This window comes from Puma concolor, chromosome B2 (assembly GCF_028749965.1).
Source record: "Puma concolor isolate L17-30 chromosome B2, mPumCon1.1.hap2, whole genome shotgun sequence".
NCBI lineage: Eukaryota > Metazoa > Chordata > Mammalia > Carnivora > Felidae > Puma > Puma concolor.
The window spans coordinates 45327500-45348580 of NC_141671.1; the positions used below are offsets into that span (position 1 = coordinate 45327500).

Here is a 21081-nt window from a genome sequence, read left to right on the forward strand (position 1 = left end):
TTCCTCCCATGTTATCTTCCAGTAGTTTTATACTCTTGCATTTTACACTTAGGTCCGTGACTCATTTGAGTAAATTTTTGTGAACTGTATAAGATCTGTGTCTAGATGTTTTTTTTTTTTTTTTTTGCATGTGGGTGTCCCAACTGTTTTAGCACCATCTGTTGAAGAGTCTATCTTTGTTTCTTTATATTGCCTTTGCTTCTTTGTCAAAGGTCAGTTGATTATATTTAAAAGGGTCTATTTCTGGGTTCTCTATTCTGTTCCATCAATCTATTTGTCTATTCTTTCGCCCATACCACACTGCCCTGACGACTATAGCATTACAATAAATCTTGCAGTTGGGGAGCATTGCTCTTTTGAAGAATTTTGTTATTCTCCTTGAATATTGTGCTGGTGATTCTGGGTCTTTTGACTCTCCACATAAACTTTGGAATCAGTTTACTGATATCCATAAAATAACTTGCTGGAATTTTTACTGAGACTACATTGAACGTATAGGTTCAGTTGGGAAGAACTGACATCTTGACAATATCGAATCTTCCTATCCATGAACATAAAATCTCTATTTACTTGGTTCTTTGGTTTTGTTCATCAGAGTTTTGTAGCTTTCCTCATGCAGATCTTATACATCATTTGTTAAGTTTATACCTAAATATTTCATTTGGGGGGGATACTAATGTAAATGGTATTGTGTTTCTAATCTTATACTCCACTCATTCACTGTTGGTATATGGGAAAGCAATTAACTTTTGTATATTAACTTGTCTCCTGCAACTTTGCTATAATTGCTTATTAGTTCTAATAGTTTGTTGATTCTTTTGGATTTTCAATACATATGATCATGGCATCTAAGAAAAAAGATAGTTTTATGTCTTCTGTCCTGATAAATGTAACTTTAATTTCCTTTTCTTGACTTATTGTATTAGCAAGCACTTTCAGCATCATGTTGAACATGGTGGTAAAGAGGACATCTTTGCTATGGGGTTCTGGTACCAATGTCTAATATGTATGTGTATGGGGAGTGGGGGAGGGAAGTTTCAAGCAATGATAAATGATATTCAGGACAGTATCTGGGTGCCCTATAATTCAATTCAATTCTGACACTATCTACCCAGAAATAGCATGAGATTATACAGGTTAAGTGTTAGTCTGTCAGGACTTGTTAGTCCTGGACTTGTTAGTCCTACAAGATTATACCCTTTCTCCACCCTTGCACCTGCCCTTCAGATGCCAGTCACAGCCCAGGTTATTACCTGGACTTTGGACCAACAGGCTACAGACCAGAGGTTCCAAAAACCTCCTCCTTGGGCTTCAGATGCCAGCTGCAACTCCAGGTTGTTATCTGTACTTATAAAAATCAGAGGTTCCCACAACGCCTTCCTGAGGTTCAATTAATTTGCTAAAGGGGCTCACAGAACTCAGAGAAACATTTTATTTAGTGGATAACCAGTTTATTACAGAAAGATATGATAAAGAATATAGAGAGACAACCAAATAACCATATATAATTTCATTTATATACAAGCACACATAAGTGTGCATATATATATATATATATATAATCAAATACATTGTTGCTATTATAATTTGAGCAAATTATATCTGTTAGATCAGTTAAGATTAAGGAAAACACATTTTTATTTCAACTTTGTTTATTTCTTTGATGCTCTTCCCTTCTTTATATAGATCTGAATTTCTGACCTATATTATTTTTCTTCTCTGTAAAGAACTGCTTTATTAATATTTCTTATAAAGAAGGTGTATTGGCAACAAATTCCCTCAACTTCTGTTTGTCTGAGAAGGTCTTTATTTCTCCTTCACTTTTAAAGGATAATTTCACAGGGTATAGAATTCCAGACTGGGGGTGCTTTTTTTCTCACTCGACTCTTTTAATACTCCACTCTACTCTTTTTTTGCTTGCATGGTTTCTAAGGAGAGGTCAGATGTAATTCTCATCTTTGTTCCCCTGGAGATATGGATTTTTTCCTTCTGGCTTCTTTTGGGATTTTTTATCTTTGGTTTTCTGTAATTTAAAAGTAATATGCTGAGGTGTAGTTTTTGGTGTTTACATGATTGATGTTCTCTGAGCTTCCTGGATCTATGATTTGGTGTCTGACATTAAATGGGGGGAAATTCTGTCATTATCATTGTCAAATATGTCTTCTGTTCCTTTCTCCCTTTTTTTTCCTCCTTTTGGTATTCCCATTATATGTATACTATGTCTTTTGTAGTTGTCCCACATTTCCACAGTCTTTGGATGTTCTGCTGTATTTTTTTTTTCAGTGTTTGTTCCCTTTGATTTTCAGTTTTTGGGGATTCAACTGATACATCCTCTAGCTCAGAGATTCTTTTCTCAGCTCCGCCAGCCTACAAATAAGTCCATCAAAGGCATTCTTCATTTCTGCTATAGTGTTTATTATACCTAGCATTTAATTTTGGTTCATTCTAAGGATTGCCATCTCTCTGCCTACATTGTCCATCTGTTCTAGCATTCAGTCTATTTTCTGCATGGACCCCAGTTGTTTCAAAGTCTCAATCTGATAATTCCAACATTGGTCCATTCCACCTGCTACTTGTTGTTAGGATGGAGTTGCAACTTCCAAGATCCTTATGTGTAACCAGAACCTGGTTTAGTTACTCAAGACCTAGGTAACCTTGGACAAGTTGCTTTAAGCTCATCAATAAAATGGCCATAACACGGTATCTACCTCATAGGATTGTTGTGAGAATTAAATCAGTTACTACCTATAAAGTGCCTAAAACAAAACTTAGTACATAATAGCATTTTGACAATTTTTAAAAAATAAACCTCTGCTTTTTGTTGGTGGGAATGCAAGCTGGTGCAGCCACTCTGGAAAACAGTACAGAGGTTCCTTAAAAAACTAAAAATAGAACTACCCTATGACCCAGCAATCACACTACTAGGCAGTTAACCATGGGATACAGGTGTGCTGTTTTGAAGGGACACATGCACCCCCATGTTTATAGCAGCACTATGAACAATAGCCAAAGAATGGCAAAAGCCCAAATGTCCATCGGTGGATGAATGGATAAAGATATGGTATATATATACAATGGAGTATTACTCGGCAATCAAAAAGAATGAAATCTTGCCATTTGCAACTACATGGGTGGAATTGGAGGGTATGATGCTAAATGAAATTAGTCAGTCAGAGAAAGACAAAAATCATATGACTTCACTCATATGAGGACTTTAAGAGACAAAACAGAGGAACATAAGGGAAGGGAGACAAAAATAATGTAAAAACAGGGAGGGGGACAAAACAGAAGAGACTCATAAATATGGAGAACAAACGGAGGGTTACGGGAGGGGCTGTGGGAGGGGGGATGGGCTAAACGGGTCAGGGGCACTAAGGAATCTACTCCTGAAATCACTGTTGCACTAGATGCTAACTAATTTGGATATAAATTTTAAAAAATAAAAAATAAAATAAAAAAATAATAAACCTCTGCTTTTAGGGAAATGCCAGCAACACAGAAACACAGATCTCTGAAGAATTCAAGAAAAAATCCTTTCCCCATTTTCCACGAAGATTCTCAGCCTATACACCATGAAGAAAGTATCGTCAAGCCAGTATATATTATAAATACCGCAACATGAAGAGAACTGATATTTGACTGGAATGGTGCCAACTAAGCTCAGAGCCCCATCCAAGACCACCTACAATTGCTCTCGGGTCACCACACAAATTAAATTCCCTGAGCATGTTTTCTTCACTGGGAGGTTTCCTGAACACCCCTTTATCAGTGGCCATTTCCCATCAGGGGGAAGAAATTCAGACACTGTACCATTTTCATTGAGCTGCTCATGCACTTGGAGCCTTCAATAACTCAGGTTTAGGTTACAGAAATGATGGTAGCTAATGCCTAGTCATTGCCTGCTAAGGCGAGTTCTGTTTTATGGGCTTTACAAGTATTTAACCATCCAATCCCCACCACGATTCCAAGAAGTAGATACCATTATCTTCACCGTTTTACATTTGAGGAAACTGAAGCACAATTAAGTTAGGAACTTTGCCAGGGACAGGCAGCGTGTCGATGATTGAGCTGGGATTCATACCCTTTGAGCCAGGTCCTGGCTCTGGAGCCCACACTCTTAGCTACTACGCTATACTGCCCCATGAGAGATACAACCCACATCTCTCATGGATTAGGGATTAAGAGAACTGCATTTTACCGTTAGTAGTTTTGCTTCGGGTCTTATGATATGAGAAATAACTGTTAAATCACTATCAAAGAAAATACATGATGGGAGACTATTGCTGTTACTTACAAAGGCATGTAATGTTTCAAAAGTGATTAACCACCCTAATCCTCAGCTTCCTGGTTTTAATAATCCCCAGTTTTCCAGGTATTATAGTGGTTGTGAAAAATGAGTCATGAACTTGTGGAATGTGTAACACTACACCTAGCACTGAGTAAGCACCACAGAAATGCTACCGATGTCTCATTGTTACTGTTTTTGTGACAATGGATTAGCAAAATTGAAAATCCTAGGTTTTATCATACAACGTAAATTGTTGCAACACAAAGTTTGTACCTCATGAAAAATCCTATAGATGGATTTCATTCTCTGGATATGCTATTCTGTAGGTGCAGTCTTAATTTTAAATGAAAATACTAGTTTAATATACATCTAGAATAACAAGAGAGAAATCACCACGTTTGATGTTTATAATGTGATGAAATGTGTGTGTAATATTTTAAAAAAACAAAAACCTCTTCCAGTCTTCTGCTTAACTAGGCCATTGAAATCTACTTATACAGTAGAAGACAACAGAATCTTTTATTTTCTTCTTAGCCCACATTAAAAAAAAACTGGGTACAAAACACAAGCTCAGTGTGAACACTGTTGGAAGAAACAGAAATGATACACAAAAAAATGAAAACTTCTCATGAATGTTCAAACTGAGTTCTCTCCCAGTCTTTTAAAAAAACTTTTTAAGTGTTTATTAATTTTTTTTAGAGAAAGAGAGAAAGCGCGAGCAGGGAAGGGGCAGAGAGAGAGGGAGACACAGAATCCGAAGCAGGCTCCAGGCTCTGATCTGTCAGCACAGAGACTGATGTGGGGCTTGAACCCCAGAACCATGGGATCATGACCTGAGCCGAAGTCAGACACTTAACCGACTGTGCCACCCAGGTGCTTCTGTCCTAAAGTCTTAAATGTTGGACTATCTTCAGCAAAGTTCAAAATGTGTCTCTATTCAAATAGCAAGTTGGAGTACCTATGATTAAAAATGCCTCCTTTCGGGGCGCCTGGGTGGCTCAGTCCATTGGGCGTCCGACTTCAGCTCAGGTCATGATCTCGCGGTCCGTGAGTTCAAGCCCCGCGTCGGGCTCTGGGCTGATGGCTCAGAGCCTGGAGCCTGCTTCCGATTCTGTGTCTCCCTCTCTCTCTGACCTTCCCCCATTCATGCTCTGTCTCTCTCTGTCCCAAAAATGAATAAACGTTAAAAAAAAAAAAAAATGCCTCCTTTCTTCAGAATAGGAATGAGAAATGTTACTCTAGAAGTATTGTCAGTGGAGAGTTTAGCTGTGGCATTAAAAACCCTGTTTCCAGACCCACAAATTGCAGATCTATATGGATGAATCTTTTACACACATGGGGCTTTTCCCCTCAATCCTGGAAAATTATGCAAACAAAAATGTATTTGTCTGGGTCTGTTTATAAAATAGAATCCTTAGCTGCAACATCATTTATCAATAAAGGGCATTCCAGAGTAGTTTTCTGTTCTCTTTATTTAGGAGGGAGATACCTAAGCATTTACACATCCCTATTTTTCTAACGCGACCTTCCTCTCCAGTGTTAAGCAGAGTTGCTTGTGATAACACTTGCTATCATAACATAAAAGCAAGCAAACAGAGATGTTTGGTATCATCTGTAAATACTAAAAGATCTGATTTTTAAGAGGTTAGAGAGGGAGAGAGCCAAAGCATAAGAGAATCATAAAAACTGAGAACAAACTGAGGGTTGATGGGGGGTGGGAGGGAGGGGTGGGTGGGTGATAGGTATTGAGGAGGGCACATTTTGGGATGACCACTGGGTGTTGTATGGAAACCAATTTGACAATAAATTTCATATTTAAAAAAAAAGATCTGATTTTTAATGATAATCACATGGTGTAAGCTCTGATGTGGTCCTCACTACTCTCTAATTGCTTCACAAATATTAACTCATTTAAGCCCCACATTCTATGAGGCAGGTGAAGAAACTGAGGCCAAGAGGCGAGGTGCCACGCCCAAGGTCATGTGACTGGAGACCGAAGTTGAGCCCGCGCTCAGACTCAGTGAATCCCAGTCTCTGATCAGTGGAGGGTAGGGGAAGTCTGGAGAATCAGATAGTTTTCAAAGCTTCCCAGAGATTCTGATGAGCAGACAGGGCTGAGAACCTTTCTTCCTTTCATTACGCAAGTGTAAGAACCACCTGGAAGGCCCATCAAAGCACAGACTGGTGGGCTCCATCCCAGAGTTTCCGATTGAGTGGTCCCAAGGCGATGTTGGTACCATTGGTCTAGGGACCACACCTGAAGAACCACAGATCTAGGACCCTTAGGACAGTGGCTCCCAGGGCATTGCTTTTCAAATTATATCTTACCACATCCTTGCGTTTGAAGAGAGAAACAATCAGTGGTAGTGACATGAAGAACAAAGCCTATGGAGCTTTGTTCTCCTTGCCTGACGCACCATAATTCCTACCTACCATTGCTGACACAACTGCAGGATACATAAATCAGTAAAACCTTGAGCATCTTGTTATATGTTGTTGCCGTACCCTCAGTTTTTTTCTTTATGTAGAAGACCAATAATACCTACCTCATTGTTGTGAGGATGTAGCCACAGATTAATGTACGTAAACATCCAACACGGTACTTGACACAAACATGTCACCTGAACAATCTTATGAGTTTTTAGCAAAACATCTTTTAAAAACCATAGCTTATGACTGCTTTCATCCCACATATTTTAGAAAAAAAAACAACTAAGGGATACTTACCACGGAATTATCTTTCGCAGATCTGTATGTTTTTATATCGGGAATGTTTTTCTCAAAGAGTGCTAAAAGCCACTTTTTGGATTTCGACCAGTGACTGGGTGAGGAAAAAGTAGGTGCATAAGTTAACGGGAAAGCACTTCAGGAATAACCGGTCACGGCGCGAAAGGGGGAATAACTATGGAATTATTTCTCCAAGCTTCGTCTTCAGTTTTGCCAGAATTTCATGCGAGGTCTTCCTTCAGACTTACTAGTCCACAAGAAAAATCGAGGAGGCAAGGCAGCCACATTTTTAGTGATTTTTTTTTGCGAATAAATGTTTGCATTCTTACAGGATTGGCATCGAATACAAAAAAAAAGAGAATGACCTGCTTGCCCTACTTTTACTTGGGCTGTTGTCAGTTGCTGAAGGATGAAAAACTTGCACAGGGACCGAGGACTGGCTTAAGCCGGGTGAAACAAACCGGCTATGATCTTTTTTTTTTTTTTTTTTTTTTTTTTTTAATTTTTTTTTTTCAACGTTTATTTATTTTTGGGACAGAGAGAGACAGAGCATGAACGGGGGAGGGGCAGAGAGAGAGGGAGACACAGAATCGGAAACAGGCTCCAGGCTCTGAGCCATCAGCCCAGAGCCCGACGCGGGGCTCGAACCCACGGACCGCGAGATCGTGACCTGGCTGAAGTCGGACGCTTAACCGACTGCGCCACCCAGGCGCCCCGAGATCTTTTTAATATTATCTGACCAACCACTACTGCAGACCAGCTGCTAAGGCATTTAAGAATTCATGTGTTATTTTGCATTCAAACCATGAGAGCCAACCGTGAGAAATACATTTGACCATGTCTCCTTTTGCCTCAGAGAGACTAAAAACAACAACATCTATGATCGATGATACTTGGTGATTTAGCATGGTTCCAAACTACAGCCACGACTGTGATAATAATAAGCAGTAAATGAGAGAAATTCTTCGTTTCATGTTGACACTCTCTCTCTCGCTTTCCCTCTCTCCCATCTCATTTTTGCTTCTCAAAATTAAAAAAAAAAAAAGGAAAGAATGCATCTCTCTCTTCTTCAGTTCCTCCAATAATTTAAACACAAACCACAAATAAAATCTGATCATGAGAAGTAGCTTTTGTGTCTTCCACTTGGATGCTGCTCTCCCTACTCAGAAGAGGAAAATGAGACACGTATGTATTTCTGGGAGGAGCTTGGTTGGTTAATTAATTATAGGGAAAATCTCTCTACCTTAGGAGACACTCTGGCATCTGGGACCCGTACTCGAAACCTTCGTCGTAAGCTTGAAAATGCTGATGGAACTCCCTGATTTTTCTCTCATTTGTGGGGAACAAGCCTTTTTGGAAGAGTATATTCACTGAAACCGGATAAAGCAGATGCCTACAAAGATAAAAACACATAAAAAGTCAGACCCAATGACCAAAGAAGAAAGGTACAGGATACAAAAAAAAAGGGCGTTACTTCAATAGATATATATTAGGGGTAGATAATAATGTGCCACAGATTCTTTTGGGAAAGTGTTACTCTTAGAAGGTTTTAATATTTGCTCACTGTGGTCAAGATAACTTAGGGGTAACTGAAATTTTGGTTTATTTCTCTGAAGATTTTAAAATGCTTTCTAAGCAAGCATTGTTAGATCTTGACAAATGTGAGATGATACGCCAGAAAGAAATTGACTCAATGTAATTTCAACAAGCGCTTACTTAGCAAGTAATACCACTAACTAAGATACAGCCCATGATTTTAGAGAGCAGCAAAAAATAACCAAAGCCTCAGGGCAACACTAGTTACCAAATTTCCTAAGCTCTCACAGGATCCCACAGATCTGAACCACTGCGTACTGAAATATAGTACCTATCGTCATTAAGTTTTGCCATAAGTAAATAAAATGATTACTGTGGCATACTTAAGTGAAAAAAAATCAAAGATTATTAATACGACTTAGACTAGTGACACCAAGTACTGTTTCATTTTTATTTACCATCCCTTCTTCACCAGTTTTTCAGGATCTGCTTCCCCCAAAGTTTCAAAGACATCCAAGAATTTGCTTTGTTTTGTTGTAGGTACTGGACATGCTACAAGTTTGGATGGCTGCTTATTTTGTTTTTTGGTTTGTTTTCCTCTCTCTCTCTTGTTGGACCTCTAACAAAATAGTAAACGCTGCTCTTTTATCATGAATCTGAACTATTGAATCCTGCCCTCGGCATCCTAATGAGATGGAAAAATGGCCGACGCAGTAACTTCAATTTACCAAATCTCCTTATGCATGCTGGGAATTTTTCTCATGGCTCCCTCTGACCAGCCCTGACCTTTGCCAGAAAGCTTCAGAACACAGCTGAGGCCATTTGGCTTCCTCCACTGCCCTACCCTGTCTCACCTATCAGCATCCCCTGTAGGTAGATATGTTCTATGTGGCATGGCATCACTAAAGAGAAATTACTATAAATGTTTTTAAATGATTGTATGGGCTTATTTGCTCACCTTAAAATTGGTGTGCTAACTAAAAACTACCTGTTAATTAGAATTGAAAAGATTAATATAATCTCATAATTACCTACTTAGACTTCATTAATCCACCAGATAATTTTTTACGTTCAATGCACTGGCTGCAGATTTTTTTATCCTCCCCCCCCCAAAAAAAGACCCACATGCAAAAACCCTACAAGATTAACCCCTACTAATGCAACTATTTACCTTACGAAGTTGCTCAGCTCCATTGTCCCATGAGTGCCTAATTTCTCCAGTTGCTCATGTAGTTCCTCAGTCAGTTGTCCAGTGAATTGATATAGGTTCACAGTCCCTATTTTCCCTTTGATCGTGACATAAAGTTTTTCATGCAGTGTTAAAAAAGTATTTTTTGGAATTGATGCTATAAACAGAGAAAACTATTTTCAAAAGAAGCAATGACTCCTTGAAGCAAATAGTCAACCTACATCTACTATTACTTGGTCAGGAGGGACTAGATCCAAAGTCCTCCCCTTACATAAAATCGCCTCCCACAAATAAGAGCAGGTGAAGATTCGACCTATCCTGTGAGTCAGTAAAAGTCTGTAGGGAGATTCACTCTAAGGGGTGATCTACAAGTGGGTGATTCGGAGGACCTCTGGGAAACATAAATGTAGTGGTTTTATTTTTATCTTTATTTATTTAAAAAAAAAGTTTTGATGTTTATTTTTGAGAGAGAGAGAAAGACAGAGCATGAGTGGGGGAGGGGCAGAGAGAGAGGGAGACACAGAATCTGAAGGAGGCTCTAGGCTCCAAGCTGTCAGCACAGAGCCCAACGCAGGGCTCCAACTCAGAAACTGAGGTGAGATCACGACCTGAGCCGAAGTCGGACCCTTAACCGACTGAGCCACCCAGACACCACTTATTTCCATGTTAGGCTTTCGTTGGCTTCCTATCCTTAACAAAGTTTACAAGGCATTCTACTACCTTTCTAGTTTTCCCGTGACATTTCCAGCCCCTTCCTGCCCCCCCTCCTGAGATTTGTATTCCAGGTACAGTGTATTCTAATATTTATATTTCCCATCATTTTTATGAGATGTACTATCTGCTCAAAACTCTTTACTTGACCAGCCTTACCCCATTCCCACACACCCACAACTATAAGCCACACATTTATCCTGCCAACTTCTTTTTCTCCTTCAAGTGTTTTACTGAATATCACTTCCGCCAGGAGGCCTTTCCTAATCCCATGAGTAGCTCTTGTTCCTTTGCATTAGTGTTTGTTCATGATCCTTCCATGATACACACACACTCCTGCTTGAGTTTGGCCAGTAAGAGTATGAATTTTTAAACTCACTAGTCTTACATATTTTTCTTTAATCCTCTTTTATTGTCGGCAAAGTAACTTTTGCAAAAAAATAATGTTTGGTTTTATATTTCATCAGCCTATTATGGGTAGGTTACATTTTATACAAGTTCATTAAAAATAATGTTTAGATCTCCTGAGTATACATCTCTGTAGCAGGGGAATGTACGAGAGGCAAAGGAAGCTGGCTCAAGAGTACTTATATTAACATATTTTGTCTATTAAATAGAAATATTTAAACATGAAAGTCCCCAGTAGAGGCAGAGGTGAAAAAACTTGGCCACTTCTATGCAGCCCTATCACATGAGAGGTTGGCATATTTTTCTGGAGGGATATATGAAGATACAGATCAAGAGCCTTCAGAATATTTCTATTCTTTGATCTGGAATTCCATAGTTTATTTATTTAACTTTTTTAAGTTTGTTTATTCTGAGAGAGAGAGAGAGAGAGAGAGAGAGAGAGAGATGAGACAGCATGAGTGGGGGAGGGGCTCGGAGGGAGAGGGAGAGAGAGAGAATCCCAAGCAGGATCTGTACCGTGTGGAGCTCTACGTGGGGCCTGAACCGTGAACCGTAAGATCATGACCTGAGCCGAAGTCGGACGCTTAACCAAATGAGCCACCCAGGTGCCTCTGGACTTCCACAGTTTAAATATTAAGAAGCACTAAATCGTCAAAGAATTTGGCCAACATGTTGTGATTTTCATGCAAGCAAAAATAAATGATCATCATGCTATCGGTCACTCACAGCTTTTAAAACCGTTCTGTTTTAATGGTAAGAAATGCATGAGAGGCTACATGAAGAGAAAAACTAAGAAAGAAGCAAAAAAAAAAAAAAAAAAAAACCAGAAAAGAAAAGAAAAAGAAACCAAGGAAAAGAAGAATCAGGCACAAAAATGCAATCGCTCTGCATTCTTGGGAGGACAAATGGCTTCAGCACCACACGTTTGCAGCCTGGGAAGAAATAAAGTGGACGGTCACACCAGAAGCATGCTGACAAGTACAATCCAGCAGTCTCTGAGGATGGAGAACAAAAGGCCGCCGATTACATGACGCCAAGCCCCACTTACCTTAATAGCCCTATGGAATGTGTCAGGAAATGCCATAGTAAAGGGCTTACTAAGCAGTGGAATTCTACTTTCAGTGAGCAGAGTAGCAACATGTGATCAAGCCAAGAGCTATAGCCTGAAGAACACTGTATACACGGCAGCAGATGTTCATGTCCCAGTGAACATCGTGGGAGCTGTAACAGGATACAGATTCCGAATATTTTCCAAATAAACAGCAGCGAGGTAACCTCGTCTCTTACACACGTCTAGTTAAGACTGAAATGAGGCTGCCAAGAATTCGTTTGTCAACTACCAAAATCATCAGATGTTCTTTCTATCTTATGTTCCCACTTTAGAGCATAAAATAAGGGTTGTCATCATTCTCGGTAGAGGAGTGAGGGGTTGTTACCCAAAGCTGCTCTTGGACCAATGCTGTATTCAAACAAACTATCTGAAAATATTCTTTACCTGTACGATAGACGGGCTTTTGCACTGCTAGTTCAAAATTTATTTCTTTGGATTTTAGAAACACATTAATTCCCTCTTCTTCAGTAACAAAGGTCATTCGGGTGCCCATAACAAAGACTGTAAATACTGGTCCATACTGGAAGAAAACACATAAATACAGATATTAGGAAGCATTTCTAATAAATAAGTTATGGGCCATGGGTTACACAAGAACCCCAGTGCTGAAGTTATAGACAAGACACAAATTATTATGCTTATATATAGTAACATTATACATTTTGGCAGATTCAGCCAAATATAAATTATATAAATCATGATTTATTCTGTCCTGATACTTAACCTTCCTTTTGATCATGTTATTTGTTTGAAGCTTCCTTTCTTGTAGTAAGAAATAATAACTAGAAATAATTATTAGAAATTATGTCAACAGTGATGTTTGAACCTTGTTTTCCAGATAGCAGTAGGCTCACGAGCAATCTACTGCTCAATTTTGTTCAAGAAAAACATACAAAACAGCTGACTGATTTTACCTTAAATCTGTGGTCATGCAACAATGTCCTGCGATCCTGAAAAGTCCTCTAATGTGTTCACTGTCTCACTTTCCAAAATTACTATTTCCCTTGGATACCTGCCCTACCCATGCCACACAGAGATAGTTCTGGCTTCGTAGCTCACGAGGAAAACGGGGGCAATCAAGTAAGGGCACTCTCAAATTGTCACCACCAGATCTTGCAAAGATACACGTTTGTATCCATTCTCCATGCTTCCCTTTGGGTTAGGACAGAGGGGACGTCCTGCTCCTGTGGAATGTCTGCACTTGCTCACTTGCATCATGGATTCCACACTCTTACCTTCTCTTAACTCCATGTTTATGCACCCTGTCATCCCACATCATCACTCCTGCCCTCCATCAGATCACCAGCAGCCTACAAACACTAGCCCAGAGTTTGATTTCAGGAAGTCCGTGACTTTATTGGGAGAAAAATATATCATTATTTTCATTGACTTCAAATTGTAATTTAGTATTTTTTTCGATGATGAATGCAGGCAAAAAAACCCCAATCTTATCTGTGACTCTATCATCGAAAGAAACCGTTGTTCCAACTATATTCTCTTATACTCTGTGTCTCTTTGGCATCCATTCATCACAGGGCCAATTATATTAACTATATTTCTTATTCTTAATGCTCTGGCATTGGAGTTTCACTACTGGGTAGAGATTGTCCTCCTGGGGCTAGCCAATTCTTCCAGGGAGCAAAGGGCTCAGCCATCTGGGAGCATACCTTTCACATGCAAAATAACCAACCTTGAGCTTATATCACCATCTACTTCCTTATCTAACCCTCACACACCAAGTCAGTATTTCCCCTGCCCGAAATCATCCAAAGGCCAGGTACCAGGCAAGTAGACCCCACCAGTATGGCCCAACGCCCACAAGAATTATTCAAACTAGCCAGTCCTCAATTGTTTTCCCTGCCCTGCTTGCCTTTCTTGAGGAAGCCCCAACAAAGGCTCAGGCACAGACTTTTCTCTTGCTGTTAATGTCTGCCTCCTGACTCTTTCTTCCCTGTGGCCCTGCATGGTACCCAGTGGCCACACTCTCAGACCTGTGAGCATAATACACTTCTTCCTTCCAATCCCTCCTTCTCATTTCCTCCTATGGCGGCTCTGACTTTACAATACCACATGCAACATATACATTCTTAGAACAATTACCCATACTTTCATATCCCATCATTGTTACTGTAAGTATTTCGAAATATTATGCTTGTCACTACTTCGATATTACAACCATTTCTAGGACCACCCTGAAATGGCACGAGATCATTCCTCTGACACACTGTTGGGCCCGATCAGGCAACTGTGGGCTTGTAACCGTTAAGCTGCCTAACAGTGAAGTCTCATTTTCTTACACTGGTGATCTGGACATCTGCATTACTTTCCAGTATTCCTTATCTATAGTTATTTGTTAGTCAATATTTAGAAGCAGATGAAGGATTTCCATTGTTGGTTAAAGTTTTGTTCAAATGAGAATTCCAATTAGGAAAGTGGCCTCTGTAACACATAATAGGTACCCAGGCCACAGTGCAGAGCAGATGAGTTCAAACACATTAAATAACTGAGGTAACTGCTGATGCATGGTATTTAAGGTAACTTATCGCAAAACTGTGTCATGCAAATGATCATGTGCGATGTTATAAATTCGCTAACGGGGTTTTTTGGGTCTTATTTGATTTGCTTTTGTTCTTCTGTGCATGACGTCTGAGTGTTATGAAGCAAAGGCAAGCACATACAGTATGTCATAGACATGGCCCTTGTGTGATGTGTCATTAAAATTTTTATTTTGAGATAATTACAGACTAGTGCACAGTTGTAAGAAATAATACAGAGCAACCCCACGTAGCCATTACTCTGTTTTGCCTAGTGTTAACATCTTGCAAAACTACAGTATGGTATCACATTGGTATTGTGGCCGCTCGTATTGATGAAGTCAAGGTACAGAGCGTTTCCATCATCACAAAGATGCCTCATGCTGCCCTTTTATAGTCGTTTCCATTTCCCTCTCACCCCCACCTCTTCCTTAACCCTTGGCAATTGCTAACCTGGTCTTCATTTCTATAATACTGAATTTCCAGAATGTTATACAAAAGAGAATCACATAGTATAGAAATTTCTCAGATTGGCTTTTTTTTTTTTTCTTGGCAGAATTCATTTGAGATCCACCCAGGTTGCAGTAGGTACCAATAATTCTTTCCTTCCTTGGGGCACCTGGGTGGCTCAGTTAGTTAAGTGTCCAACTTCCACTCAGGTCATGATCTCACGGTTCATGAGTTTGAGCTCTGCATCAGGCTCTCTGCTGTCAGCACAGAGCCCACTTTGGAACCTCTGTCCTCCACTTTCTCCGCCCCTCCCTCACTCTCTCTCTCTCAAAAATAAACATAAATATTTAAATAAAATAATTCATTCCTTTACATTTCTGAGTAGTACTCCACGGTATGGATGTACTACAGTGTTTTTTAAACATGTTGAAGGGCATTTGTGTTCTTTTCAGTTTGGGACTATTACAATTACAGTTGCCATAAACATTAATGCACAGATTTTTGTGCGAAGGTTAAGTTTTCATTTCTCTAGGATAAGGGCCCGGAAGTGAAATGGCTGGGTCATATGGCAGCTGCATGCTTCATTGTTGAAAGAACTGCCAGAGTGCTTTCCAGAGTAGTTGCATCATTTGACATTTCCACCAGCAAGATATGAGTGATCTGTATGAGTTTCAATATATGAGTTTCTCTGGATCCTGTATGAGGATCTGTATGAGTTTCTCTGTATGAGTTTCACTAGGATCTGAGGTGGTCACTATTTTTTATTTAGCCATTCTTATAGGTGTGTAGTGATAGCTCATTGTGGCTTTAATGTTTATTTGTTTATTTATTTATTTTTGAGAGAGAGAGATACTGCACACATGAACGGGGGAGGGGCAGAGAGAGAGAGGAAGACAAATCTAAAGCAGGCCCCAGGATCTGAGCTATCAGCGTAGAGCCTGATGTGGGGCTCAAACTCCCGAACCATGGGATTATGACCCGAGCCCAAGTCAGACACTCAACCAACTGAGCCACCCAGGCGGTCCTCATTGTGGTTTTAATTTGCATATCCTTATTGTCTAATGATGTTGAACGTTTTTTCATGTGTTTATTTACCATCTTCATATCCCCTTCAATAACCTGTTCCTATGTCATTTGCCATTTCTTTAGTTGACTTGTTGGGGTTTTTTCAATGCTCAGTGTCGAGAGTTCTTTATATATTCTAGATAGCAGTCCCTTGTTGGATATGTGGCTTACAAATATTTTCTCTCAGTCTACAGCCTGTCTTTTCAGTCTCCTAACAGGGTCTTTCACAAACAAAAGCTTTTAATTTGGATGAGGTCCAATTTATCAGTTTTTGTTTTTATACATTGTGCTCTCGGTGTCAGGTCTAAGAACTAGTTTTTTGGCCCCAGACATTCTCATTCTTTTCTAAAAGTCATATAGTGTTATGTTTCACATAGAAGTCTACGATCTAGTTTGAGTTAATTTTTATATAGATGGAAGACTTAGGTCAAGGTTCATTTTGTTTTGTTTTTGTTTTTGGCTTAATGGTGTCTAATTGCTTCACTGCTATTTGCTGAAAAGGCTATCTTTATTTCATTAAATTGCATTTGCAAGTAAATTGAACATTTAGCGCATCTGAGTTCTCTATTTTGTTTCATCAATCTCTGTATCTATCATTGCACCCACATAATCTTGATTAATGTAGCTATGTAATGAGTCTTGAAATCGAGAAGAATGACTCTTCCCATTCTATTCTTCTTTTTAAGATTATTTTAGCTATTCTAGTTCTTTTGTTTTTCCATATAAATTCTGAAATGATCTTGTCTATATCCACACCTTACAGGAAATTTAGTAGGATCTGCATTAAACCTGTATATCAATCTAGGAAGAATTGGCATCTTTACTATGTCGACTTCTGCAATACGTGAACACAGTATGTCTCTTCATTAACGTCTTTGATTTCTCTCATCAATGTTTTGTAGTCTCCAGAATAAAGTCCTATACACATTTCATAATTTTTACACCTATTTCTCTTTTTGAGCAACTGCACTGAATTTTTAACTACCATGTGTACATGTTCATTGTTACTATGTAGCGATACAACTAATTTTTGTGTGTTGACTTTGTATCCTGTGACCTTGCTGGATTTGCAGGTTAATTCCAGATTTTTTAAGTAAACAGCCACAGCATGTGCAAACAGAGACAGTTTTATTTGTTCCTTTCCCTCTGACTCTTACTTATTTTTCTTGCTTTATTGCACTCATGGAACTTCCAGTACCATGTGGAATAATAGTGGTGGCAGTAGACATCCTTGCTTTTTTTCCAATCAGAGATGGAAATTCTTTCACCATTAAGATTGCTATTAGCTGTAAATTTTTTGTAGATATTCTTTATCGAGTTGAAGAAGGCTCCTCCTATTACTACCTTTCTGAGAGTTTTTAAAAATCATTAATGGGTGTGGGATTTTGTCAAATGCTTTTTCTGTACAAATTAATGTTAATGTGGTTTTTTTCCTCCTCTTACCTATTAGTATGGGAGCTTGGACTAACTGATTTTCAAATATTGTACCCGTCTTAAACCCCTGGAATAGACCTCACTTGGTCATAGGTCATATAATTCACTTATACATTGCTGGATTTTATTTGCTGGTATTTTAAGGATTTTGCATCTTTATTCATAAGGAATACTGATCTGTAGCTTTCTTCTTTTGTGCTGTCTTTATCTGGTTTGGTATCAGGGTAATCCTAGCTTCATAAAATACACTGGAACACGATCCCTTCTTTTCTACTTTTTGGAGGAGATTGTATAAAATTGATGTCAACTCTTCCTTAAACATTTGGCATAATTTCCAGTAGAACAATCTGGGTCTTAAGATTTCTTTTTTGGGGAGTTTTGAAATTATGAACTCAATTTCCTAAGTAATATAGGGCTATTTAAATTATCTAATTTATACTGAATAGTTGTGGTAGTTTGCATTTTGGGGGGGAACTTGGTTCATTTCATCTAAGTTGCCAAAATTTCTATGTGTAGGGTTGCTTATGGTGTTCCCTTATCATCCATTTGATGTCTGCAGTGATATGCCCCATTCTATTCCTGACATTAATAATTTGTGTCTTCTTTTTCTTGCATAAGGTCTTTCAAAGTAATTGATCTTGTCAGGGATTGGCTCTTTCTTTCACTGATTTTCTCTCTTTTTTTCCTGATTTCAATTTCATTGATTTCTGTTCTTTAATATTTCCTTCCTTTTGCTTGCTTGGGGTTTATTTTGCTCTTTCATGGGGAAGGGGTTGAAAGACAAGCTTTATTCATTTCACACTTAAGTGCTTCTATAATGAAAATATTTAGTGATAATAATTTCCCTCTCAGCACTTCTTTAGCTGTGCCCCCAACTTCTGATAGGTTGCATTTTTATTTTCTTTCGATTCAGCATGATTTTTTATTTCGCTCAAGAATTTCCCTTCAACTCATAGGTTATTTACAAATATGCTGTTTGTTTCCAAGTGTTCAGAGTTTCCTGTCATCTTTCTGTTACTGATTTCTAGTTTCATTCCACTGTAGTCAGAGAATACATTGTACAATTTGAATCATTTTAAATTTTGTGGGGTTTTATGGACCCGAATATAGTCTATCTTGTCCTATGTCTCATGGGCACTTGAAAAGAATACATAACCTGCTTTGTTAGGTAGAATGCTCTACACATATTCATTAGATCTGTTGGGTTGGTGGTCTTTATAGTCTAGCTGATTTTCTGCCTAGCTGTTCTACCCATTGTTAAGAGAGCATTGTCGAAGTGTCTAATTATAACTGGATTTGTCTGTTTCTTCTTTCAGGTCTGGTTTTTGGTTCACATAATTTACAGCTCTGTTGTTTGGTGTGTACAAATTTAGAATTGCTAATTCCTTCTGACCATTTTATAATGGTCATAAATTATCTCATAATGTCTCCCTCTGTCTCTGGTAATTTTACTTGCTCTGAAGGTACTTTTTCTGCTATTAATATAGCCACTCCTACTTTCTTTTGACTGATGCTTACATAATATATCTTTTTCCATAGTTTTTTGTTTTTCACCTGCCTATTTCATTATACTTAAAGTGAGTTTCTAGTATATATCATAGAGGTGGATCACTTTTAATTTTTTTTATTTTTTTTCAACGTTTATTTATTTTTGGGACAGAGAGAGACAGAGCATGAACGGGGGAGGGGCAGAGAGAGAGGGAGACACAGAATCGGAAACAGACTCCAGGCTCTGAGCCATCAGCCCAGAGCCCGACGCGGGGCTCGAACTCACGGACCACGAGATCGTGACCTGGCTGAAGTCGGACGCTTAACCGACTGCGCCACCTAGGCGCCCCGAGGTGGATCACTTTTAAATCCATTTTGCAAATGTCTATCTTTCAATAATTGTATTTGTACCATTTATAACTTAAATTATTGATATATTACGGTTTAAGTCTCTGCTATTTTATTTTTATTTTTCTGTTTATTCTCCCTGGGTTTTGCTTTTCTGTTTTATCTCCTTTCCTGTGTGTTATTTTAACATTGTTTAGAATTCCATTTTAACTTATTTATACTATTTTTAAGTGGACCTTTTGTGTAGAGTTTTTTAGTGATTACTCTAGGTATTACATTAGATATGTATAACTTATAGTCAGTTAGTATAGCCACTTTTTAAAGTTTTTTATTTTAATTTCAGTATAGCTAACATACAGTGTTATATTAGTTTCAGGTGTGCAATATAGTGATTCAACAATTCTATACATTACCCAATGCTCATCATGATAACTGTACTCTTAATCCCCATCGCCAAGCTCACCCATCCCTCCACCGCCTCCCCTCTGGTAACCATCAGTTTGTTCTCTCTAGTTAAGAGTCTATTTCTTGGTTTGTCGCTCTTTTTCTTTTGTTTGATTGTTCCTTAAATTCCACATTTAAGTGAAATCACATGGTATTTGTCTTTGTCTGCCTGACTTATTTTGCTTAGCATTTTACTGTTTAGTTCCATCCATGTTGTTGCAAATGACAAGACTTCATTCTTTTTTATGGCTGAATAATATTCCACTGTGTGTATATGTGTGTGTGCGTGTGTGTATCATATCATCTTTATCCATTCATCTGTTAATGGACACTTGGGCTCCCATATCTTGGCTATTGTACATAAATACCGCAATAAATACTGGGGTGCATGTATCCGTTTGAATTAGTGTTTTTGTATGTGGAGGGTAAATACCCAGTAGTGCAATTACTGGATTATAGGGTAGCTCTATTTTTAACTTTTTGAGGAAACTTCATACTGTCTTCCACAGTGGCTGCAGAGTGTAGCCATTTTATGAACTCAAGCAAATCTCTCTTTATGTCCCTTTACCCTCTCCCATTTGTAATGTAATTTTCTTAGGTAGTTCCCTTACATACAACTAGGACAATATCAAATAGTGTTATAATTGTTGCTTCAGGCACCAATAATGATTTAGAAATCTCAAGAAGAGAAGTCTGTTGCACGTACACATCTTTTGTTTACTGTGTCCTTTCTTCCTTCTTGATGTCCAAGATTCCTTCTTTCATTGGTCCTTTTCTGTTTAAAGAACTACTTCTACTCATTTGTTTAGGCTAGTCTTCTAGCAGCAGATTCTCTTAATTTTCCTTTAACTGAGGATGCCTTGATTCCTCCTTAATTCCTAAAGAATATTTGTCCTGGAGATAGGACTCTAGGCAGACAGTTCTTTTCTTTGAGCCCTTGAAAAATGGTATGCTATTCCTCCTGGCCTACATGGTCTCTGATGAAGAATCTATCATTCCAGTTTCTTTTCCTACCATAATAAGGTTCCATTTGTCTTTTGCTGCTTTTAAAAATTATCTCTGTCTTTAGTTTTCAGAAGTTTGACTTTCATTTGCTTTGCTATGGATTTCCTTGGGTTTATCCTGTTTGGGATTAGCTTGGGTTTTCAAATCTGTAGGTTTATGTCTGTTACCACACTTGGGAAGTTTTCAGTTCTACTTTCTACAAATACTTTTTTCAGCTCCACCCTCTTTCTCCTTTCTAGGACTCTGATGACATAAATATTAGGTCTTTTACAGTCCCTGAAGTTCTGCTCATTTGCTTTCAATCTTTCTTCTCTTTGTTTTTCATATTGGGTAACTTTTATTG

At 38.5% G+C, this 21081-nt stretch overlaps 1 protein-coding gene across 3 annotated transcripts in view; it reads right to left on the bottom strand.

Moving 5' to 3' along the window:
* Positions 1 to 21081, bottom strand: part of CYP39A1 (cytochrome P450 family 39 subfamily A member 1) — a 96784-nt gene that overhangs the window by 69565 nt on the left and 6138 nt on the right. For all 3 annotated transcript variants that reach the window (XR_015251256.1, XR_015251257.1, XM_025925659.2), the window contains exons 2-5: positions 12355 to 12490; positions 9723 to 9897; positions 8259 to 8408; positions 7016 to 7109 (exon numbers count right to left, since the gene is read on the bottom strand). Coding sequence is in view for 1 of the 3 variants with exons in the window: in XM_025925659.2 (XP_025781444.1) it covers positions 7016 to 7109; positions 8259 to 8408; positions 9723 to 9897; positions 12355 to 12490 (555 nt within the window). In the remaining 2 variants the exon portion in view is untranslated. The remainder of the gene's footprint in view (positions 1 to 7015; positions 7110 to 8258; positions 8409 to 9722; positions 9898 to 12354; positions 12491 to 21081) is intronic.